Source organism: Callorhinus ursinus, unplaced genomic scaffold, assembly GCF_003265705.2.
Source record: "Callorhinus ursinus isolate GAN/ISIS: 27379988/994484 unplaced genomic scaffold, GSC_fseal_2.0 scaffold1, whole genome shotgun sequence".
Taxonomy (NCBI): domain Eukaryota; kingdom Metazoa; phylum Chordata; class Mammalia; order Carnivora; family Otariidae; genus Callorhinus; species Callorhinus ursinus.
In genome coordinates, this window is record NW_027397063.1 from 60,257,601 (window position 1) to 60,279,758 (window position 22,158).

Sequence of the window (22,158 nt, forward strand, 5' to 3'; positions counted from 1 at the left end):
TCCTGGGAGCTGCTTTCTCTGCTACAGGCCTACCTGAGAATTGGGGCCAACGTGCAGGATTTGAATGTCATCCCTCCCCTCAAGTAATGGCATCTGAAAATCAGCTTAGGATGTAGGCGTCTGTCTCTTTCTCTGAGTTTTAAAGGTGAAAGAAAAAGACTGGTGCAGATAATCTAGATTTGTTCCTCCATTTGGTTAGTTGGTAAACTGAAACCCAGCAAGACCTGTGATTTGCCTAAAACTATGCAGCAAGTTAGCAGTAAGGCTAGAATCTTCCCCTGGGGTTCTTGGTGTGGCCCAGTGCTCTTTTTACTCTACAATGAAAGGCACCTGAGCAGCATGCAGGCTGCCTGGAGCCCTGAGACTTAGCCAGAGGTGCTGTGGGCTGAGAAGGGGTCACTTGGGCTTAAGTTTTAGTTCATTCATTCCACAAATATCCTGCTCTATACACTCACACAGAGATGAGGTACATGTTCCAAAGTGGTATAGATGTAGTTATCACATGGTGGTAGGATTACTGAACCTTTGTTTTCTTCTATTTTTTCCTATAATAGCTATGTATTACATTTGAAACACAGAGCCATTAAAAGCTTGAAAGTTTGACTTTTTTTAAAGTCCTCCTGTTCATTTAAGTATTTTTAATTTTCACAGTCATAAAGTACTTCCTAACTTTAGAGTAAGAAATGGGTGGGAAATTTTGTGAACCAGATACATCCTCTCTTCTCATGTGAGTCCGATAGTTCTAGGGTCTTGGACCTGAGTTCATGGACGCCCTTGTGTGTTTGCCCTTGCTGGGATCTGCTTCTGCATCTGTGACTGATGAGGAGTAGCAGGTTGTGGAAGGGAGTCAGGAGGAAGTGCATTCTCCCTTTGCTGCTGTCTGGTGAAGGAGCATGAGAGACTGGGGAGGAGGGGACTTAAAGCACTGCAGTCTGATGGCTCGGGAAAGGGCTGGCCATCTCTCAGGCCCCACAGGCATGACTGCATTACAGCACAAGGTTGCTTATTGTCATTCAGCTGTCCTTACTGTCATCTCTGTTTACTGTCAGGTAGTGACCTTTCACTGTTACTCTAAGCACGCATCATTATCTGACAGGTGGGTTCATGGATGAGGAAACCCCGGTTCAGAAGGGCCAGGAGGCGGAGCTGGAACTCAAATCCCGGGGTGACCTCCCTCTGCCCCTTGCCTCCTGTAGTTATGCACTCACACACAAGCCGGCACCTTGGCTTCCTTTTTATTCGTTTCATATTGAGAACATATTTATTGAGCATCTTCTATGACATCTTTTTCCAACAAATGTTTATTGAGTGTTTTAGTGCTCATGTCAGCCACTCTTGTAGGTGCTAGAAACACAATAGTGAACAAAAGCTGACAAAAACCCCCTGCCCTCAGGGAGCTGATATTCTAGCGAGGAAAATAGAGACAAAATGATAAAAGTAAATTCTATAGTAGGTATTTTTAAAAGTAGTGTGTTAACAGAAAAATGTGCAGTTCAACAAGGCCAACAGGTGGGGAGATGCTTGCTGCTGAAAACACAGCCCGCTGTTCACTTTGCCACCACTCAGGGCTGCAGAGGAAACCGAGCTTGCTGGAAGGCAGGGAGAGGAAAGGAAAAGGAACCGTGGGCCGAGGCCTTTATGAGGCTAGCCAGGCAAATCAGGCTCAGGATTGGCAGTTTGAATCATTTCAGTAGGTTCTGGAGTGCAGGGGCTCTCCCTAGCTGTCTGGTTCCTGGCCCTGGGTCTCTCAGGGTGGGTGGATAGTGCCCCAAAACACGGAGCCCGGTGAAGAAGATGGTTGGGGGTGTGGGCTCTGGATTGGTAGGTTTGCGTATGAAAGGCACCGTCCCAGTTGAGTTGTTTGCTGTCTCTAGGAATTAGGTAGCCCTAGGAAGAAGGGCTGTCCCTCCTAGGTTAGCAAGGCTCCAGATAGCAAAGCATTAGAATATAGAAAATAAAAAGACATGGTTGAGGGGCGCCTGGGTGGCTCAGTCAGTTAAGCATCTGCCTTCGGCTCAGGTCATGATCCCAGGGTCCTGGGATCAAGTCCTACATCAGGTTTTCGTTGCTCACTAGGGAGCCTGCTTCTCCCTCTGCCTGCCGCTCCCCCTTTTTGTGCTCTCTCTCTCTGACAAATAAATAAAATCTTAAAAAAAAAAAGACGTGGTTAATACAGCAGGCTAAATGACAGTAAATACTACAGGGAAAATGAAAGGGGAAGGGAATAGGGACTGCCAGCACAGTGGAGTGGGGTGTTGCCGTTTTTAAATAGAGTAGTTGGGGGAGACTGTACTGGGAAGGTAGCATTTCAATGAAGACCTGAAGGCAGAGAAGAAAAGAGCCATATAGAATCTGGGGGAAGAACTTTCTAGGCAGGGAGGTTAGCAAGATCAGAGGTGGGAGCATATCTCATTGATAATGCCACCTGAAGCTTGGCATTTTAGACCATAGCAGGAGGAATATAGTTGAGAGCTCAGGTGACACATAGGGATTGGAAACACAAGCTAATAGTAGGAAGGGATGAGGTGGCCTTATGTGTGTGTGAGCTGTATATGGAGTATTTTGTCCAGACACCAATCTGAATATCCTGATATTTCCCATTCATCCATATTTGGTAAGATGTTTCTCCCCAAGTCCTTAAAGAAGAAGAGGTGATTTTTTTTTTAAGATTTTATTTATTTATTTGAGAGAGAGAGGTAGAGAGAGCACGAGCAGGGGGGAGGGGCAGAGAGAAAAGCAGACTCTCCACTGGGCAGGGAGCCCAACATGGGGCTCCATCCCAGGACCCTGAGATCATGACCTGAGCCGAAGGCAGACGCTTAACCGACTGAGCCACCCAGGTACCGCAAAGAAAAGGTGATTCTTGTTGGAAAGGTGAATCCAGTTCAGGACAAATTTATCTGTTTGCACAACATGGACCAATCAGGTCATGTTGACCAATTTGTCAATTAAAGTAAAATCATCCCTCACCCCAGCCTCTTTGAAAACCCTCCAATGGTTTCCCATTGCATTTAGGATGAGGTTCCAACTTGCTGTCATGGCCTGCAGGGCTCTGGGTCCAGCTGCCACCTGCCTTCCCCAACTTTGTTTCCTCTCCCACTACCCCTGACCTGTGCCCCAGCCACAAGAACTCTCCTCAGGTACCTTGGACATACCCAACTTTTCTTTCTGCCTTAGGATATCTGCCCAGACTGTACTCTTGGCAGAAGGCTTTAGCCCCATCTTTACATGGCTAGTTCCTTCTTATCATTCGGATCTCAACTTACTCTCAGAGAGACTGTCACCGGCTGCTCACTCTGAAGACAGAATCCAGGCCCTCTACAACTCATTGGCTAGTTTAATTCTTTAAATACTGTTCAGCAGAATTGGAAATTTTATAAAAACTCCTGTGTTAGTTTATTATCTGACCCCACTCCCACCCCAACTAGAACATCAACTTGGCTTTGTCTCCTTCACTGCTATAGCCCCGCATTGGGAGTGGTACCTGGCACAGAGAGAGCACTCAGGAAGCATCTGCTGAATAAATGACTAATAATACAATATCTTCAAGTATAAATGCGGTGTGAATTGAGCCAACAGGACCTAGCTGTTAAGTAATAAAAGAGTCATCATAATGGGGCCGGGTCTAGGCAGTCTTCTAGGAAAGAGGCACTCTTATGGAAATAGTCTAATTGTGTGTCTTTCCTGCAAAGGATGTCTCCATGGGTATCTGTGGTGCCAGGTGATACCCCATCACAAGCATCGCTGATCAGGAAGCTGGGGGTTCCAGCTCTAGAAAAGAGGAGATGGTCTTGTCACCCCTGAGCAGGCATGGCAAAGTAGCAGCCCTTGGGCCTTTGGTCCCAATGTGTAGTATTTGGCAGCAGAGTGTTTGGATTCTTTTTAAAAATATGAACATTAATGTCTTTAGCTGACTTACACTGTCCATTTTGCCATATGTGCCTCTTCTGACTATCCATGTCCACAGCCTTCTCATGTTGACCTTACCTTGAAGACATCAGAGCTTTGACCCCTGCCCTAGGTGAATAAGTACCCTGTTCCCTACAAGTCCATTGAGTACTCTGGATGTTTTTCTTGATTGAAGGGAAGTTAAAATACTGCTGGTAAATCTCAGGAACTAGCTCATGTCTAGAGGACAAGGTGTCAGCTTGTCTTACCTGCACCAAAGGCAGAATGCTGGCTAAAGGGAATTTCCGGTCCCAATTATGCAAATGAGATACATGGTGTAATTAGGAAGTGACCTTTCTAGGGTCCCATAGTATCATCTGGACTCAACCTCTCTGTCCTGCTCATCATGCACCCAAGGTTTATTATTTGCTACAGCAGTTAAGTAGCCCAGCTCAGTGTCTTCTAGAGTAGAGGCCAGCATTGGAGTTTCTAAGGTTCTCCCTGATCTACTCTCTTAACACCTACTTCTCATTTCTCCCATCTTTAACACTCTCAAGCTTGACTCGAGGGATAGGAAATGCCTTGCCATCTACCAGGATCTTGGAATCATGCCTCCATTCTTCAACCTCTGGCTGTTTTAGCTGGTCATTCCCCATATTCAAGATGCTGTAGCATCCGGCACTGTCATGATGATCTCTCTGTATTTATTAGCAAAATATTGTAGGAATTAACATAGCTGACCAGCATTTCATGGCTCCCCCAAACCCACAGCACCATTTTCAGTGACAATTTCAAGATCTGTAGAAGGGACTCATAGGTCGAGTACAAACCTGACCCCGGATTAGCTTTCAGAGTCCCCATTTAGGACTATGATTTTCATGTGGAAACTTAAGGTTTACTGATAATTGTATGCCCACAAGGCCAAAGTCAACTTTAAATAGCAAGTCAAAGCACAACTTGTACAGTTTTTACAATCTAGTTCTAGCCTTTTGCGTGGCCACCATTTTCATTATACATTGTTAAATCTGTTTTCAGTGGAGTAGAAAATTATTGTCCTCTCATACTCGTGACCAGGAGATTATTTCATGAATGGAATTGGGTATTGTATGTAGGGATGTGTTCAAATATCACATAGAGTTGGGTATCGTATGCAGGAATTGTGTTCAAACATCACTTACAGTTGATTTGTATCAGAATTTTAAAAACATCAACACTGAGCAAATATGCAATTTAACTTGATGGATTAGAAAATTGTGCGAGGGACAGACACCTCCTTAACCGAGGGATGAAACTTAACATCACTAGAATTGGATCAAATCAATAGTACGTGTCTCCTTACATGGTACATAATTTTCGGGGCATTCCTGCCAAAAACACACACTAAATATAATCATAAGGCAACATCCAGCAAACCCAGACTGAGGGATGTTTTACAAAATAACTACCTTATGCTCGTAAAGATAGCCAAGTCATGAAAGACATGACCTTTTTCTATAAAGGACATCATTTGAACAATTGGCAATATTTGAAGAGAGTAGCAATGTTAAATTCCTGAATTTGCTCATTGTACTGTGGTTATGTAAGAGAACATCCATGTTTTTAGGAAACGTACACTGAAGTATTTGGGAATCAAGAAGAATCTTCTTTGTAACTTATTCTCAGAAGGCTCAGAAAAGGGGAGAGCAAGTGAGAGAAAGAGAGAAGAAAAAGCAAGTGGTAAACTGTTAGCATTTGGGAAATCTGGGTGAAGGGTGTATAGAAATTCTTTGTACTACTCTTGCAACTTTCTTCTAAACGCAAAATTATGTCAAAGTAAAAAGTTTGAAAGAAATGAAGCCATGGGCTCATACCTGTGAATCTCATCCCCAGGTAGGCCAGGCAGTGACTTTTCCTGGCCACCTGCACCCTGAGCATGGAGTCTGTGCTCTGGGTGTGAGAAGGCAGGCCCCAGGAAGCAGGGCGTAAGGGCTTTGCTACATGAAGCACAGGGCAGAGCAATGTAGAATGAGACGTTCCTCTTGGTTGGGCAGCTTAGACCTAATTCAGCTTGTTTGTTGCTTTTTTGCAAGCCAAGTAGCAAGGACCCAGAGGAAGGCTCACTTGGCACAGGTGCTTGGGAGAAACAGGACCGTGTTAAGCCTGCAGGGTCTCAAACTGTGTTAAGTCCAGGATCCTCTGTACCTTAATACTTTCTTTCCCCCACCCCTCCCCATCCCTGTCAAACACACACAATGTAGTTTGCCCCGAAAAGGACACTGAAAACACAGTCGCTGACCACCAGCCACTTGTTTCTTCCTCCAGGTATGCAGTTTCCCTCTTCTTCCCTCAGGTTCCCTAGGAGAGTTTCCATTGCAACATTTTTAGTTAAGTAGTGCTTAATTACAGTCTTAACCTTTCCAGAGTCACCCCGCTTAACTCTTTCCCTCCGCCTCTATAATTAAGCCTGGCATGGGTTCCTTCAGTTTCGGTTACTATTGAAGGGCATTGTAAGTTGAATCCAGGACAGGTTTCCCCCCCTGACTCCTGGGGAAACTCTGAGGTGATAGCACCTAACTTGAAAATACCTAGACTGTAACTTATCTCCTCCTTTGGTGTTCATAAGAGGTTTTGAGTTTGACTGGGATCCCATCCTCAAGAGTGTAATTCACCTTTTGTATTCTAGACTGAGGTAGAATAATCACCAAGATCGATGCTGACCACGCTGCTTTCTACAACACATTAATAGACTTCTGTAAATGATCTGTGTCTCCCCTGGGAGAATCATCATTTGCATGATGGGTTAATTTAGCATAATAAATCTTGCAGTAAAGAAACAGTTAACTTTGTTTAACCCATCTGAATTGCCTGAACAACACAGAACATCTTACGGAACAGGGAAGCACCAGCCTATGTTGGTAGTCTCCTTGCTAAGTTAAAGAGACCAGCACCTCACCAGCATTGGCTTTTTCTTAGAGGTCTCTGGGCCTAATGATACTCAGGCTCCAATGATTTATCTTTCTTTGTCCTTAGCTGTTCATCACTGGCCATTGAATGGCCTCCTCTTTACCCAAAGAGTTGGTGCTGGGGATGCAAAGGTGGAGGACATCTCTGTCCTCAAGGACTTTCCTTAGAGTTAGGGAGGTCAGGGCATGTAAACGAGCATTGTCAGTGCCAAATGAGTGGTACAAGAGGTACTCTCCCAGAAAAAAAGGAGAACATGCTGGGCTTAGTCATCCAAGAAGTGCTAGGTAGGCTTTAGACAAGCAGAGAGGCTGCAGAGTGATATGAGCAATGAGGAATGCAACGTGGCTTGTGCAGCAAACTGACTAAGTGAACAATTAGACTGAAGCAGGGGCGGGGTAGTGGTTCATATAAAATAGTCATCTTCAAACATGAGCATACATCGAAATTACTTGGAGGGCTTGTTAAAACACAGAGTGCTGGGCCACCCCCATGGTTTCTGATTCAGTAGCTCCAGAATGGGACCCAGGAATTTGCATTTCTAAACAAGTTCCCAGATGATGCTTCCACTGTTGGTCTGAGGACCACAGTTTGGGAAACTCAGATTATCAAAGAATAGAAGCTCATAGAGCTGGAAAGGTGAGCAGGCCTGACCATGGAGTAGTTTAAATAGCAGGCTGAGAAGTTAGATTTTATTGATCAAGTGGCTTATACAGACCAATGTAATTGTTCTGATAGCAGAGAGACGTCAAACTGATACGACAAAGAGATTAGATGCAGAGAAATCAGTTGGAGGCTGTTACATAGTTAGAGCCAGTAGTTTTAAAAGATCTGATTTAAGGCATGACAATAGGAATAGAAAGAAAAATATCCATACAGAAGTCTTTGCGAATGAAGAATCTGCTTGCAGGAGATTAAATCTGAAAAGACAGCCTTGGTCATCCTCTGAGAGAATCTTCAATTACATTCGGTAATTTGTTATCATGTTAGTTTGAGCTTTGGGAGTATTACTAGGGTTGAACTTGTTTATGTTCTCACAATCTGAAAGGTGCAAAATGTTACTATTTTAACATTAGTAACATTTTAAGTGACTAGGTTATGGAGCTCATTTATTTTATTTTTTTTTTTTTTAAAACACGATGTTGGTTTAGTTGGCAATTCTTTTTTTTTTTTTTAAAGATTTTATTTATTTTCAGAGAGTTAGCGATAGCGAGAGCAGGAACACAAGCAAGGGGAGTGGGAGAGGGAGAAGCAGACTCCCCGCTAAGCAGGGAGCCTGATGTGGGACTCGATCCCTGGACTCCAGGATCATGACCTGAGCCGAAGGCAGTTGCTCAACCAACTGAGCCACCCAGGCGCCCCTATGGAGCTCATTTAATCTGCTTAGGAGGGCTGAAAAGGAGGCGGTAAAGAGATGGCTACCCCAGGCTTGGGGCTGGGCAGGTGCCCTGGGTCATGATCTGATGACCTCCTTGTGCTCATGACATCTTTATAGATGAACACCGATCTTAGATGACCTCAGTTCCTGCTGATCTGCTGACTGTTGTTGCAGACATAACATAAGTAGAACATAAGCAGAAACCACTTCTCAAAAGTCTGTGTTTAGGTTTTATATGAACATGGCAATATCCTTTTTTCAGTCTGGATTTGTCCATTTTCACCATGCTCTCTTGTTGGTTATGTTTTGAGCAGTTCAGGAGCCCTTTAGGAGAATTTTCTACACTATACTGTAGAAGAAATGTGCATTCCCTCTCCAGGGCTGTGGACAAGTCTGGGAGAATGAAAAGGGTATATAAATGGAAATAATGTCTAGAATGTTTACTCTTGGAAGAGCAGCAGATATTCTTCCACTGACTTTTGGCGATCTGATATGTCAACTTTCAGAATCCACCCCTGAAATATAGAAAGAATTTTTAGCCCTTGGCTTCCAAAGGCCACCAAAAGGGTAGTGAATCGAGTGAGTCAGTGTGGCAACATGTCACAGCAATGGCCTTGCGTGTTTAGAACATGCCTATCTGGGATGGGAGGAAGGCACTGACTCATTGCCCTTCCAGGGCTTTCCTCCCTCTGTCTCCAGCTCAGACAGAATATTACCCAGGGAAAAGTAAGGCCAAGGAGACTATGAAGACAAACAGTTGGAAACAGTCATTTTACCCTCTGTTTCCAAAGGTGTCCTGATGGGACTGGAAGGCGAGGCACTGAAGGAGCCTGCAGTAGTTGAGTGAGATCTGAACTGAATTAGAATAGAATTCGAAAGAGTTTACCTAGATTGAAGGCGGGGGTACTGTCTCCCCCCCCCCCCCCCCCCCCGTGGAGATTGTTTAGTCTGTTGGAGAAGACCCTGATATTAAGAGCTGGTGTCCCCATGAGCTCTGAAGATGAAACGAATTCCTGCCCTATGTGGATGCCACTGGATTTGGAATCCCCGTGGCTCAGATCTCTGTACAGTCTACCAGGTAGGGTCAGCATTCTAGGGAAGAGAAGGGGACAAGGGAGTAGAAATGACCTGTCATCTGTCTACTGAGCTCAATACAATGTGCTGTTGAGGCTCAGGGTGATCCTTCATTTTGTACTCTTTGTTTCATGGGGAAAAGCAGACACAAAAGTTCCAAATCCATAGGGATTTAGATGTAAAAAAAAATTACAAAGACCACATGAAAGTCTGAGTAAAGTGGTGAGATAAAGAACGGTGGGTTGGCAAAGGACTCATCGGAGAAGACGTTCCTGAACTAAGTATAAAAGCAGTATAGGGAGCAGGAGGCAGGGGTGTGGACTATGCATTTGAGACTTGAGTGTTGTCCAAGAGATGGGAGAAGGACTATCCTGAGCCAAGTGGTGTTTGCCAAGTTTAGTCTAAAGTTGTAGTAGGGGCAAATTGCAAGGGCAACAAGTTTTCTAGTGTTCAGAAACAATGTTTCTGGACCCCGCTGCTTCTCCCCCTTTCCCTTGTCCTATTGCTGTCACTGTAGCAGCTTTCTTCCTCCTCTGGCACCAGGTGGTCTAGATACCAGAATGGCCAACCAAATGGTTTGGTGGGAAGCCAGCCATTCCAGGAACTGGTGATGCACAGCCTTAGGACCTCAGCTAAACATGCAACCAGGAGATTGGCTTTCATCAACATTCCACTAAAAGACCTGTCAGAGTCATTATCTTATGCCATGAGAGATATATTGATGCTTACTGTAGGTTTTGTGCTGTCCCTACTTACAAACAATTGGATTTATGTATTTATTACACAAAGAATTTGTATCCTTGGCCTTCCCATCATCCCCTTCTCTAGATGTGAGAAAATGTGTATATGATACTTCAATTTCCAGTGTGAGAAAAATGTATATATGATACTTCTATAATGTTTATATTAAGTAAATTATTTATAGAAAGCTGAAGAAAACAGGAGTATTTGGCTTTCTAATCTCTGCAGACAGATGTATTGAAATGCATTTGCCTTATATAGCTCAAGCCATGGAAGGCAATAAGGATGAGTTTATAATTATTCCAGTATCATTGAAACTAAAGCCAGACAAAAAAACAGGAGGTTAAAGGACTCTTCTGTAAATACCTAGTGGCTTTTAGGAGTCTTTGTGTGATTTCAGCCATTGGAGTCAAAGCTTCCAATAGAGTGTTATAAATACCAGGGGGACATTTATAGACCCATCTAGATAAAACAGGTATGCTTAATATAGAGCAACTAGACTCTGTATCTTTTAGCAATTACATAAATTACAATATGTAAAAGACAGCCTTTGGGATATGATTGAATACCACCACTGAACTCCAGAAGAATGGACTGAAAATGAGCTTTTTGTTCTTGAGTTTTGTCCCTCAAGCCAGTATAGAAAATGGTGGGCCAGCTTAGTGAGTTATGCATTGAGGGTACTCACAATCCACTGAAAGCTTGGATGACCTTACCCATGCATATGCTCTCTGTGGCCCCAGCCTCGCCCTTTCAAGGACACTGCTCCTAGTCTTTGGGGATGGTAACCCCTCAAAACTAATAGAACTCTCTTCTTGTTTTGTTTAAGAGGTATAATCCTTTATTTTCAGCTTACTTGAGGTCAGTGTGAAGAAGGCTGATGAATCAGTATTTTGTGACTAGAGAAATAGCGGATGGCCATACAGTGGAAGCAGCCAAAGACATTTGACATTTCCTACATATGCATTCTGTGACGACTTGTGCAAAAATGCATTCTGCTTTCAGAATAGTTTTGCAAATTTTACACCAGACTGCAAAGGGTAAAAGCTTTTTTTTCTTTTTTAGGTGTAACATAAAAGTGAAATAAATATGAGTTGAAACTTTTTAAAAAGGAAATTGAATTTATAAATGGGCTATATTAGATATGGCAGATGTCTAGTATATTCAGTTACTACCCATTTGTATACAATTATCTTCTATTTTGGTAGCTAATGAAGGTCTGTCCAAGTAAAGAAGGACAGTTTGACCTAGACAATGGACTTGTTGGGACTGTGCAGTGAGCATACTCTCATGGGCTTTGTTCCACTTTGACTCTTCACATCAAGCAGACAGCTTTCATCTCCTGTACTGCTTAGAAACATGCTACTGTGATGAAAATACCTGAAATTATGGAGCCCTTGCCCCAAGGCTGAAACTGATAACACTGACATGTTTATTCTAACCCCATGATGGTATTTGAGACCCTAATCTCAACAGTTGTTCAGTTGCCTGGTCATAAAATCCATCTGAAGCTCCCATTCTGAGAGACACCCTATAGATAAGGAGGCATGTGTCATTTCCAGGGAATAGCCTGTGCTGCTTAAACTTCCAAATAGCGGGAGAAGTAGACAACCATGGCCAAGTAACCCAAGGATATGGCCACCTTATTCTCGGACAAGATTTCAGGCACTGGTCATAAGAGTGGCTCCCTGAAATTAGAGGGGAAAATGACCCAGAATGGCAGCTGGTAGCATTAAGTGTTTCTTTGCTTTTAGGAGGGCATGAATCTTTGAAGCTAAAAATGACCTTAAATCATTTAGTCTAGGCTTTAGAAGAACATAAGGTAGAATGAAGGAACAGAGTTTATACAGAATAAACTCAAAGCCATGGAATTAAGGGAGCTTTTTCTGGATTTATTGATTTTTATTTAACTCACATCTTGTTTCTGTGGGTTTATAAGTGTTCTAAATACTTTAAGAATATTAACTCCTTAATCCTAATAGCAATCCTATTGGGTAGACACTAATATTATCTTCAGTTACTGATGAGGAAACTGAGATACAGAGAGGTTAAGTAAATGGACCAGAGTCACACAGCTGGCCAGCGGTGGAGCCAGGCTTTGAGCGTATCCTGTCTCATCCATCTGAGCACTGCCCAGCTTGTCAGTGGCCTAGCAGGGCCAGAAGCCAGCTCACCTCTTTGTTGCAATCCACTGACTAGGCACCAGTGGGTTGTTCTGAGGTCATTTAAGCAAGGCAGGCAGATTAGGCCAGGAGGGTTTCTCTTCTAATCAACTGCAACAAAGTATCATGAAGAGATGAGTGTTGAGGTCAAGAATTCTCTAGTCATTGACTAAGCCTTGGAACCTGTTGTGTGACCAAGCAGCGTGTCTTTGCAGGTATTAAAAGGGAAATCAGGTGGGTTAGAGAGGTGGCTTGGGAATTGAAGAAAGTAGGAATAAAAAACAGTGTGTGAGTCTGCTGATGGATAAGTATTGGTTGTCTGTTGGTTTATTTATTTACATTTTCTTGATTTCATTAGTATCTTGTTTTTACTCCCGTGACCAATCAGGTAAGCTGTGCCACTCAGAGCCCGTGAAGTTGGACCTTCAACCTCAGAGATTCCCCTGACAAATTTCCTATTTTCCCAGTTTGTGGCTGAGATACCAATTATAGGATGCGTTTCCTACTGATCTAGAAGCACTGGTTTTTACCTTTTTGTTTCTTCTTCTTGAGACATTCTGCTTTCATCTCAATTTATGTCCTTAAAGTATGTGCTTTGGTTAGGAAGGAGATGTTTACTTTTTCCAGGGGAAAAGTATATGCTAATGTACATAATCAAGCATCAAGGAGAATGCAGGAAGATAGGAACTTTTTTCTTTTTTTTTTAATCAAGATATAATTGACATAACATTATATTAGTTTCAGGTGTATGACATAATGATTCAGTATTTGTATGTATTGTGAAATGATCACCACATAAGTCAGCTTAACATCCATCACCACACATAGTTAAAAGTTTTTCATTCCTGTGATAAGAACTTTTAAGATTTACTCTTAGCAACTTTCAGATATATAATACAGCATGATTCACAGTAGTCACCACATGGTACTTTACACCACCATGACTTATTTATTTTATAACTGGAAATTTGTATCTTTGGACTTCTTTCACCCATTTCGCCCACCCTTCTCCCCCAGCTCTAGCAACCACCAATCTGTTCCCTGTATCTGTGAGTTTGTTTTTTCTCCCTTAGATTCCACATATAAGTGAGATCATACAGTCTTTATCTTTCTCTGTCTGACTTATTTCATTTAGCATAAGGCCCTCAAGGTCCATCCAGGTTGTCACAAATAGCAGGATTACCTTTTTTGTGGCTAAATAATATTCCAGTGTACACATGTACCACATTTCCATATCCATTTATCAAGTCACCTCTGTCTTGGGCATTATAAATAATGCTGCAATTAATACAGGGGTCCATATATCTTTTCAAGTGTTTTCATTTTTTTTTAAGATTTTATTTATTTATTTGACAGAGAGAGAGAGAGAGAGAGAGAGCATGTGCATGCACACAAGCAGGGGGAACAGCAGAGAGAGAGGGAGAAGCAGGCTCCCCACTGCACAGGGAGCCCGATGCGGGACTTGATCCCAGGACACTGGGATCGCGACCTGAGCCAAAGACAGATACTTAACTGACTGAGCCACCCAGGCACCCCGTCAAGTGTTTTCATTTCTTTCAGATGAATACCCAGAAGTGAAATTGCTAAATCATAGGATGGTTCTGTTTTTAATTTTTTGAGGAACTTCCATCCTGTTTTCCATGGTAGCTGCACCAGTTTGCATCCCCACCAACCCAGGTGCACAAGGGTTTCCTTTTCTCCACATCCTCACCAACACTTATTATCTCTTATCTTTTTGAGACTAGCCATTGTAACAGATGCGAGATGATATCTCATTGTGGTTTTAATTTGCATTTCCCTGATGATTCGTGATTTTGAGCATCTTTTCATGTACCTGTTGACCAATCTGTCTGGAAAAAGGTCTATTCAGATCCTCTGCCCATTTATTTAATCAGGTTGTTTGTCTGCTATTGAGTTGTATGAGTTCTTTATATATGTTGGATATTAATCCCCTATCCGATACATGATTTGCAAATTTTCTCCCATTTGGTAGATTGCTTTTTCATTTCGTTGATCATTACACAAGATGAAAGAAGTTGTGTACACAGTTGGTGGGAGTAAATCAGAGTGCAATCTGGCAGTAACTAGTGAAGGTGGCAAGGTGTCTTCTGTAAAGCCCAGCAGGTCTACCTTGAGATATGTGCTCTGGATGCTTCTTTAAGAGTTTAGAGCAGTGTGTGTTCTCCTCGGTGTGTGATCTGCACGTTGTAAAGATTTGTCAGCCATTTATTTCCAGTTCACAGGGAGATATAGGTACAGAAAGTGAGAATAAGTATTTAGAAGCTTTTATAGCAATTTGATACTTCCACCACATCTAAGAGTGTGACTTTGTATTTTATAAAAGTATTGATCTGAAACAGATTGGAAATAAGAAAAACGGGTCTTTGACTCCCTGACCACAGATAGTTTGGGAAACACTGCCCTAGAGGAATTCTCACAAATAAACAGAGACCTGTACAGGACTGCTTCAAATAAGTGTGTGTGTGTGTGTGTGTGTGTGTGTGTGTGTGTGTGTGTGTAACAACCTAAATATCCATCCTTAGGAAAATGTGTTACAAACATTATGATATGTCCTATGAAAGAATATTATTCAACAATTAAAATGAACTAGATCTACATGACTGAACATGGATAAATCTCAGATAATTTTGAATTAATGAGCATGTTGCAAAATGATACCTATATTATGATAATTATGTAAAATTTTAAAAACACAAAATAATACTATATTTCCATACAAAGTAAATGGCTAACAATATGGATGGGAAAGATGCACACCAGCTTCAGAAGAGAATTTAACTCTGGAAAGGGAAAATGGTGGATAGGATTGTGAAAGGGTGAAAAAAAATTTAAAGGGGCGCGTGGGTGGCTCAGTTGGTTAAGCGACTGCCTTCGGCTCAGGTCATGATCCTGGAGTCCCGGGATCGAGTCCCACATCGGGCTCCCTGCTCAGCAGGGAGTCTGCTTCTCCCTCTGACCCTCTTCTCTCTCGTGCTCTCTCTCTCTCATTCTCTCTCTCTCAAATAAATAAATAAAATCTTAAAAAAAAGAAAAAAATGTAAAGCTTCAACTGTATATATAATCTTTTATATTTTTTTAAAAGCTGAAGCAAATATTGGCAAAAAAAAGTTTACATTTATCATATCTAGAGGGGTGGGTACCTGGTTTGTTAGATTTTTTCTACATTTTTCTCTATCTTAAAAGTATCTCCTAGTGGGGCGCCTGGGTGGCTCAGATGGTTAAGCGTCTGCCTTCGGCTCAGGTCATGATCCTGGGGTCCTGGGATCGAGTCCCGCATCGGGCTCCCTGCTCCTTGGGAGCCTGCTTCTCCCTCTGCTTCTCTCTCTCTCTCTCCCTGTCTCTCATGAATAAATAAATAAAATCTTTAAAAAAAAAAAAAAGTATCTCCTAGTAAAACCAGCCTCAGAATATGATTTTTTCTGATCCAGAAAGCAAGTTGAACATACTGGAACATCTGGGGAGCTTGATTACCTACAATGCCCAGGGACACATTTGTCTTCCCAGTGACTTAAAACCAGATATTAGCTGTATGTGCAGCTTCTGTGCCTCAGGACTATAGAGGAAACGTTAGTTCAGAGCCCTGGGGCAGATGTAGAGATGCCTGGATTCTGGTCCTGGCTTTGTGACTAACTCATTTGTAACAATGGATTTCTCATATTTAAACCTTCATTGCCTTGTCCTTAAAATTAGACTGAGACTGTTTTCAACATTGAAATTTTATAACTGATATACATTATATATAAACATATATTTGAAATGTTAAATAGACTGGCAGTTTGATGCTCCTTTTACAATAATCATAGAGGCTAAAGCAATACATGGAATAAATGCAGATGTAGGAATAAGATTAATATATGTGCAGTGGATGGGGCACCTGAGTGGCTCAGTCAGTTAAGCATCTGCCTTCGGCCCAAGTGGTGATCTCAGGGTCCTGGGATCGATCCCTACGTCAGGCTCCCTGGTCAGCAGGGAGTCTGCTTCTCCCTCTCCCTTTGCCCCTGCCCTTCCCCCCACCCATTTATTCTCTCTCTCTCTAAAATAAATAAAAATTTTAAGAGTAAGGAGTAAGATCTGAGTTTAATTCTTGCCTCCCTGCCATTCACCAACTATGATCCTTGGTTTCCTGAAATACTGATCTTCTATTTCCTATGACAAGAATCATAATAAATAGCTTCTGCCTCAGCTTGGAAAGGTTTGAGAGCAGTCTTATTGTTGCAGTTGTTACAAATCAGTCACTTAACTTTTATGCCTGGAAAGGTACTATAATAAAATCTCAAACAGCTAATTGCAGTCATCCTCCAAAAATGGGATGAGCATAGCATGCCAAGTATTCTTCAAAGCAGTAATAAACTACAAATTTTCTAAACTAAATGGTGCCACATTCTCTAAAAGCATGCATTCAAAGTAATTTAGTAAATTTCTCATCTCAAGAATAAAGATTGTAACTATGTGAGGTAATGAATGTTAACTAAACTTATTGCAGTGATCATTTCACAATATATACAAATATCAAATCATGTTGTACACCTTGAACTAATACAGTGTTATATGTCAATTATATCAAAACCGGAAAATAAAAACACAAATAAAAAACAACAAAGTGATTCAGAAATGGTTTTGTCTGAATTTGGGACCCTAATTAGATGAATTATAGATTGTTTCCAACACTTGAATTCTCTTTTATGTGGGCTGCGATTGAATGGCCCTAATTGTTTACACAGAATAAACTTGAAACAACAAAAGTGAGAACATGCTTGATTTTTAATTTGTACTTTGTAATTTGCACTCTTGGCATTCATTTATACAGAATGCCCCAAAGCAGAACCATATGACAACAGGGAAGGACAGTCAAGATTTGCATTTGTGAATCTCGAAATCAGGCTATGTTTTGTGATGGAACAGAGAATTTGGACCAGGGCACAGTTAATGTGGTTGGGCCTCTAGTTCTGCTGACACAGTATGTGCTGATTAAGTTTTGAAGGCTTGGTTTTATAGAGCCATGTGGTATCCCAGGGGTCTGGTGAATGAAAAGCTTTTGCAGCTTATCAGCAGAAAGATAAGAGAAAAGCCCTGGTTCTACTACCAGTGTGGGGAGATGTTGATCACCCAGGCTTCTGAGAACAGGAGTTTGACCCACACCAAACACTTCAGAAATAATGTCAACATACCCAGGACCACAGCCAGCAAGGAATTCCCTGAGATAAGATTATAGTGTTGTCCTTAAAGGGATGCCAACCAAGTCAGTGGATCCCCAAATATTCCCTGAGCAGAGCAACCCTGTAAATTATCCTTTTTACCAGGGGACTTTAGGACCTCAGTGTTTGGGCTTCTAGGTGCAAACATTGAGGTCTTGTTTTCCAAGGTACACACAAAACTCTAGCAGCGTCAAAGTCAGTCCCCACAGGGTCAAGAGCCTGAACTTGGGGCCCTCAAGATCTGCCAGTTGTAGAAGCTGGAGACAGCTCTTTGTTGGCAAAAGTGTTCATTCACCTGCCTTTGGGATTTTGTTTATTCTCTACTGGCTATGTCTAGGCCAGAGGGCCTCTAAATCCAGGTTTGTCCTCAAGGCCAGGCCGAGGATGCAGTCATTATAGGAAAAGGTGATTCAGTCTTTGAGAGGAATAGGTATGAAAAACCACTTCAGTAATTTATTTCAATACCTAGTCATGTGTTTGGTTTAAATATCAGTATGCAAACTGGCACAGGGGCAGCGGACCCATGAGGGGTCAAGGAATTCTCCCAAGACCATTTTGGTAATGAGAAGTAGCAGATACAGAGAGGTAACTCACCTTTGATTTATCATCCAGACGCTTCTTGCTTTGGAATGCCTCACATTCGTTCCTCTGTACCCCAGTGTGCCACCCTAGTGTGGCCTTCTGGTTCTGACCCCTCCTTCCCAGGGCTAGGCTGTATATAGTGACCAGATTAATTAACAACAACAACAACAAAAAAAAAAACCCTTTTATTGTGTCATTTCCCAGGATAGTCTCACAATAAAGGTCAGACACTTCTAGTTTATTACTAAATGTCCTCACTAATCTTTCTATCCAGTTTCTCTTTCTCCATCAAAACTTTACTTCATGCAGAGGATCTCCTTATGGGCTGTGTTAACTTATTTTTCAATATTCATGCTTTGGGTCCTGCTGTCTCTCCTTGTGTAGTTCCTTCTCCCCTTCTCTTCTACTCAGACACATCTCTTCCATTAAACTCTTTCAGACCAGTCCCGCCTACACTGATCTGACCTTCCTCTGAACTCTGCTAGCTTATCGCCTAGAGTCCATGCCCGCCCCGTGGCAGTTAATCACATTCTCTGTGAATTTGGCATTGTTTTGCATGCTCTGTCTTGATCTTTCACTCTTCTCTTTCTTTGCGTCTGTGTGTGTTTGGATGTGTTTGTGTAGCTAGATAAGGGGTCTTTGAAAATAAAACCTAGGTCTTAAATGTCTTTAAAATATACAACCTGGGGTAGGAGGGATAGGGTGGCTGGGTGATAGACACTGGGGAGGGTATGTACTATGGTGAGCACTGTGAATTGTGCAAGACTGTTGAATCACAGATCTGTACTTCTGAAACAAACAATGCAACATATGTTAAGAAAAAAGAAAAAGAAGAAGATAGCAGGAGGGGAAGAATGAAGGGGAGTAAGTCGGAGGGGGAGACGAACCATGAGAGACGATGGACTCTGAGAAACAAACTGAGGGTTCTAGAGGGGAGGGGGTGGGGGATGGGTTAGCCTGGTGATGGGTATTAAAGAGGGCACGTTCTGCGTGGAGCACTGGGTGTTATGCACAAACAAGGAATCATGGAACACTACATCAAAAACTAATGATGTAATGTATGGTGATTAACATAACAATAAAAAAATAAATAAAATAAAATATACAACCTAATAGATGCCCCATGACATTGTTACTGGTTGGTAATTCTTGCTTAGGATCTTGATTTTTTTCCATGAAGGTAGGAGTCTTTGTCTTCTGTTCACTCCGATATCCACGGCTCCCAGAGCAGTGCCTTGCACATTAAAAATTGAGTGAGGGTCAGCTGTTAACCTCTAGAGAGGGCTGCCTTGACCAGGGTCTGCAACTGGCCTTGACATTCTGCCTTGTGTTCCAGCTTCCTGAGGATAGAACTGTCTTACTCCCAGCCGCACTCCCCCCCCCCCCGCCGCCCCTTAACTGCCTCTGACATTGGCTGTGTCGGTCTGTTCTTTCTCCTCAGATGCATACTCTCATTCCTCAAGTGAAAACGGAGGCAAGTCTGAGTCAGTGGCCAACCTGCAGTCTCAGCCCTCCCTGAACTCCATCCACAGCTCCCCTGGGCCCAAGCGTTCCACCAACACCCTTAAGAAGTGGCTGACCAGTCCCGTGCGCCGGCTCAACAGTGGAAAAGCAGATGGAAACATCAAGAAGCAGAAGAAAGTACGAGATGGCCGGAAGAGCTTCGACCTGGGATCTCCCAAGCCTGGGGATGAGACGACCCCTCAGGGAGACAGTGCCGATGAGGTAATTACATGTGGCCCTGGAGCCTCCATCAGGAGGGGCCTTCTGACCTACATCCTTCCTGGAGTTTTGTGAGGCCTCTTTCCCTGGGTTCTGTAAACCTGCCAGTCTCTAGTCCCCAGTAGCTTGTGTTCTTGAGCCCAAGTGATCTGAGTTTTTGTACTAACAAGACCTTACCAGTCTGATGTGTGATCAATTCGGAGACTGACTAGCACCTAGAATTTCCAGCAGATAGACAACATTTTGCTAGATTTGGAGACAGGGGCCTGGGCCTGAGGGGAGCCATTTGGTCACCTAATCCCCTGCTTCTACTAAGGATTACATCAAAACCTGCTAGTTGAGAATAAAAGAAGGTAGACCGTTTCCCTTGGAAGGAGAAGCCCATGTTGGGAGACTAGCTGTTTTCAAGTATCTAGACCAGTGCCACATATAAATGGGGAGTAGACAACTCCAGGTTGCTCCAGAGGAGAGAATTATGACTAACAGGTGAAGGTTTACAGAAGGCAAGATTGCAGCTCAAAGAGGAACTTTAATGGAGGTCAGCTAGTGATGAGTGAGCTGCCATGAAAGCGAATAGACACCCGTGCTAAAAGGGGCCGGGACGCCATATGAACTCACATAGCAGTCGGAGAGATCCCTGTATTAGCTGAGAGGTCAGACTGGGTGACCTCTGAAGTCCCTTTGAAAGCTGAGATTCTGTAATCAAAATACAGTGGGTGTGTTTTAGTTGGGGGAATGAGAGCTGTTTTTTTTCTGGCCAATTAACCTGCTCTATTTGCTGATGTGGCTAAGTGATTCTTCCTGCTATGTAATCAGACTCTGTAATTTTATGCTATCTGCCATTTCTCCCTCTGAGAATGACAGTAGAGCCTGGTGATACTCAGATTGTGGCTTAATAGTCCTTCAAAAGCTTAAAAAGTTAGGTTTTCTCAGGTGCCTGGATGGCTCAGATGGTTAAGCGTCTGCTTTCGGTTCTGGTCATGATCCCCGGGTCCTGGGATCGAGTCCTGCATTGGGCTCCCTGCTCGGCGGGGAGCCTGCTTCTCTCTGCCTCTGCCTCTCTCTCTCTCTCCCTGTCTGTCATGAATAAATAAATAAAATCTTTAAAAAAAAAGAATTTCATGGACACAGCAGCTTATCCATGAAAGTAAAACTGAAGGCATGTAATAAATAAAGAACCATTTTTTTAAAAAGTTAGGTTTTCTCTGACCACTCTCAGCTTTTTCTTTTCCTGACTGATTAACGAGGTAAATGTTTCTCGTGTGTGTGTGTGTGTGTGTGTGTGTGTGTGTGTGTGTGTGTCCCCATTTGAACCTCACTGTCATTTGAGATAAAAAGGTGCACCCATTCCACAGAGGAGGACGGTGAGGCTGAAAAAATAAGGATATGTTGAGGAAGGAGGGTATCTTATATGTTGCTTTTTAAAAAAAATTCTAAGTCCTGACCCATTGGTATCTTTAACTGTATGAAATATAGGACTGAATGACTAATGCTGCTCATTTGTTCTAGAAGAACAAGAAAGGTTGGGGCGAAGATGAGCCAGATGAAGAGTCACACACCCCCCTCCCTCCTCCTATGAAGATCTTTGACAATGACCCTACACAGGACGAGATGGTAGGACTTCTTTACTTTCTCACTTGAAAGAACAATGTATAACACATGTGATTTTGTCTTGTGTGTGTGATGAGGGTAGTAATACTGTCTCTCCCTTGTTATCTCCCTGAATCCGTAGTGATGCAGATTCCATCTATATTTGGTAGGTGTCCCCTCCCCCCGCCCTGGAGGTCTGACTTCAATCTGGGCAGTGTAGGGACGCCTGCAGAAGTCCCAGAGTGGGAATCTGTCTGGTGTCTTGTCCTGTTGATGAAGGATAATGACTCTGTCTTTGGAAGCTGCAGATCCTAAAAGGAACTATTTGTCTCAAAAGGAGTCTGAGGCCGTTCCAGGCTGAGATCACTTTGTTGTACCTGACTTCTGAACTGTGTTTTAGCTGATTGTTTTCCCTATACTGAACTCTAAAATCCAAGTAACAGTAGCTTCCGGTCAAGCCCAAATTCTGCAATCACCACAGGAGGGATGGAGACACTGCTAAGGGGGAGTTGCTGACAAAGGTGGGAAGACCTAAGTGCAGGTTGCCACGTGCTTGGTCTTGCAAAAATCCCTGCCTCGTGAGCACTCAGAGGCTCACCGGGGCCTGAAGCATAGATGTGTACGTGGCCTTGAATCGCCAAGCGATCACCCTGTTTGCTCTAGAGGTCAGCTTGGATGTGTGGCCTGGTACCGGCCGAGGCTCAGGGCTGCTTGAACTGCACGCTCTGTCGCTCATTTTCCTAGCAAACCCTGCTTTCACCTCTGTGTTTTTCCTGCCTTCTCTTCGTGTTGCTGTCCCCTTGGACTCTGCAGGTTTTAACTGTCCTTTACATTTTCTTTTCAGAGTGGTTTGTAGTGGTGGTGG

General features: G+C 42.9%; 1 protein-coding gene across 23 annotated transcripts in view; it reads left to right on the plus strand.

The window, feature by feature from the left end:
• KALRN (kalirin RhoGEF kinase) overlaps positions 1-22,158 on the plus strand; it is a 647,217-nt gene that overhangs the window by 550,619 nt on the left and 74,440 nt on the right. For 17 of the 23 annotated variants that reach the window (XM_073894515.1, XM_073894519.1, XM_073894546.1 and 14 more), the window contains 2 exons: positions 19,423-19,706; positions 21,213-21,317. In XM_073894515.1, coding sequence (XP_073750616.1) covers positions 19,423-19,706; positions 21,213-21,317 — 389 coding nt within the window. The remainder of the gene's footprint in view (positions 1-19,422; positions 19,707-21,212; positions 21,318-22,158) is intronic. The other 6 variants (XM_073894518.1, XM_073894523.1, XM_073894555.1 and 3 more) reach the window with 1 other exon arrangement.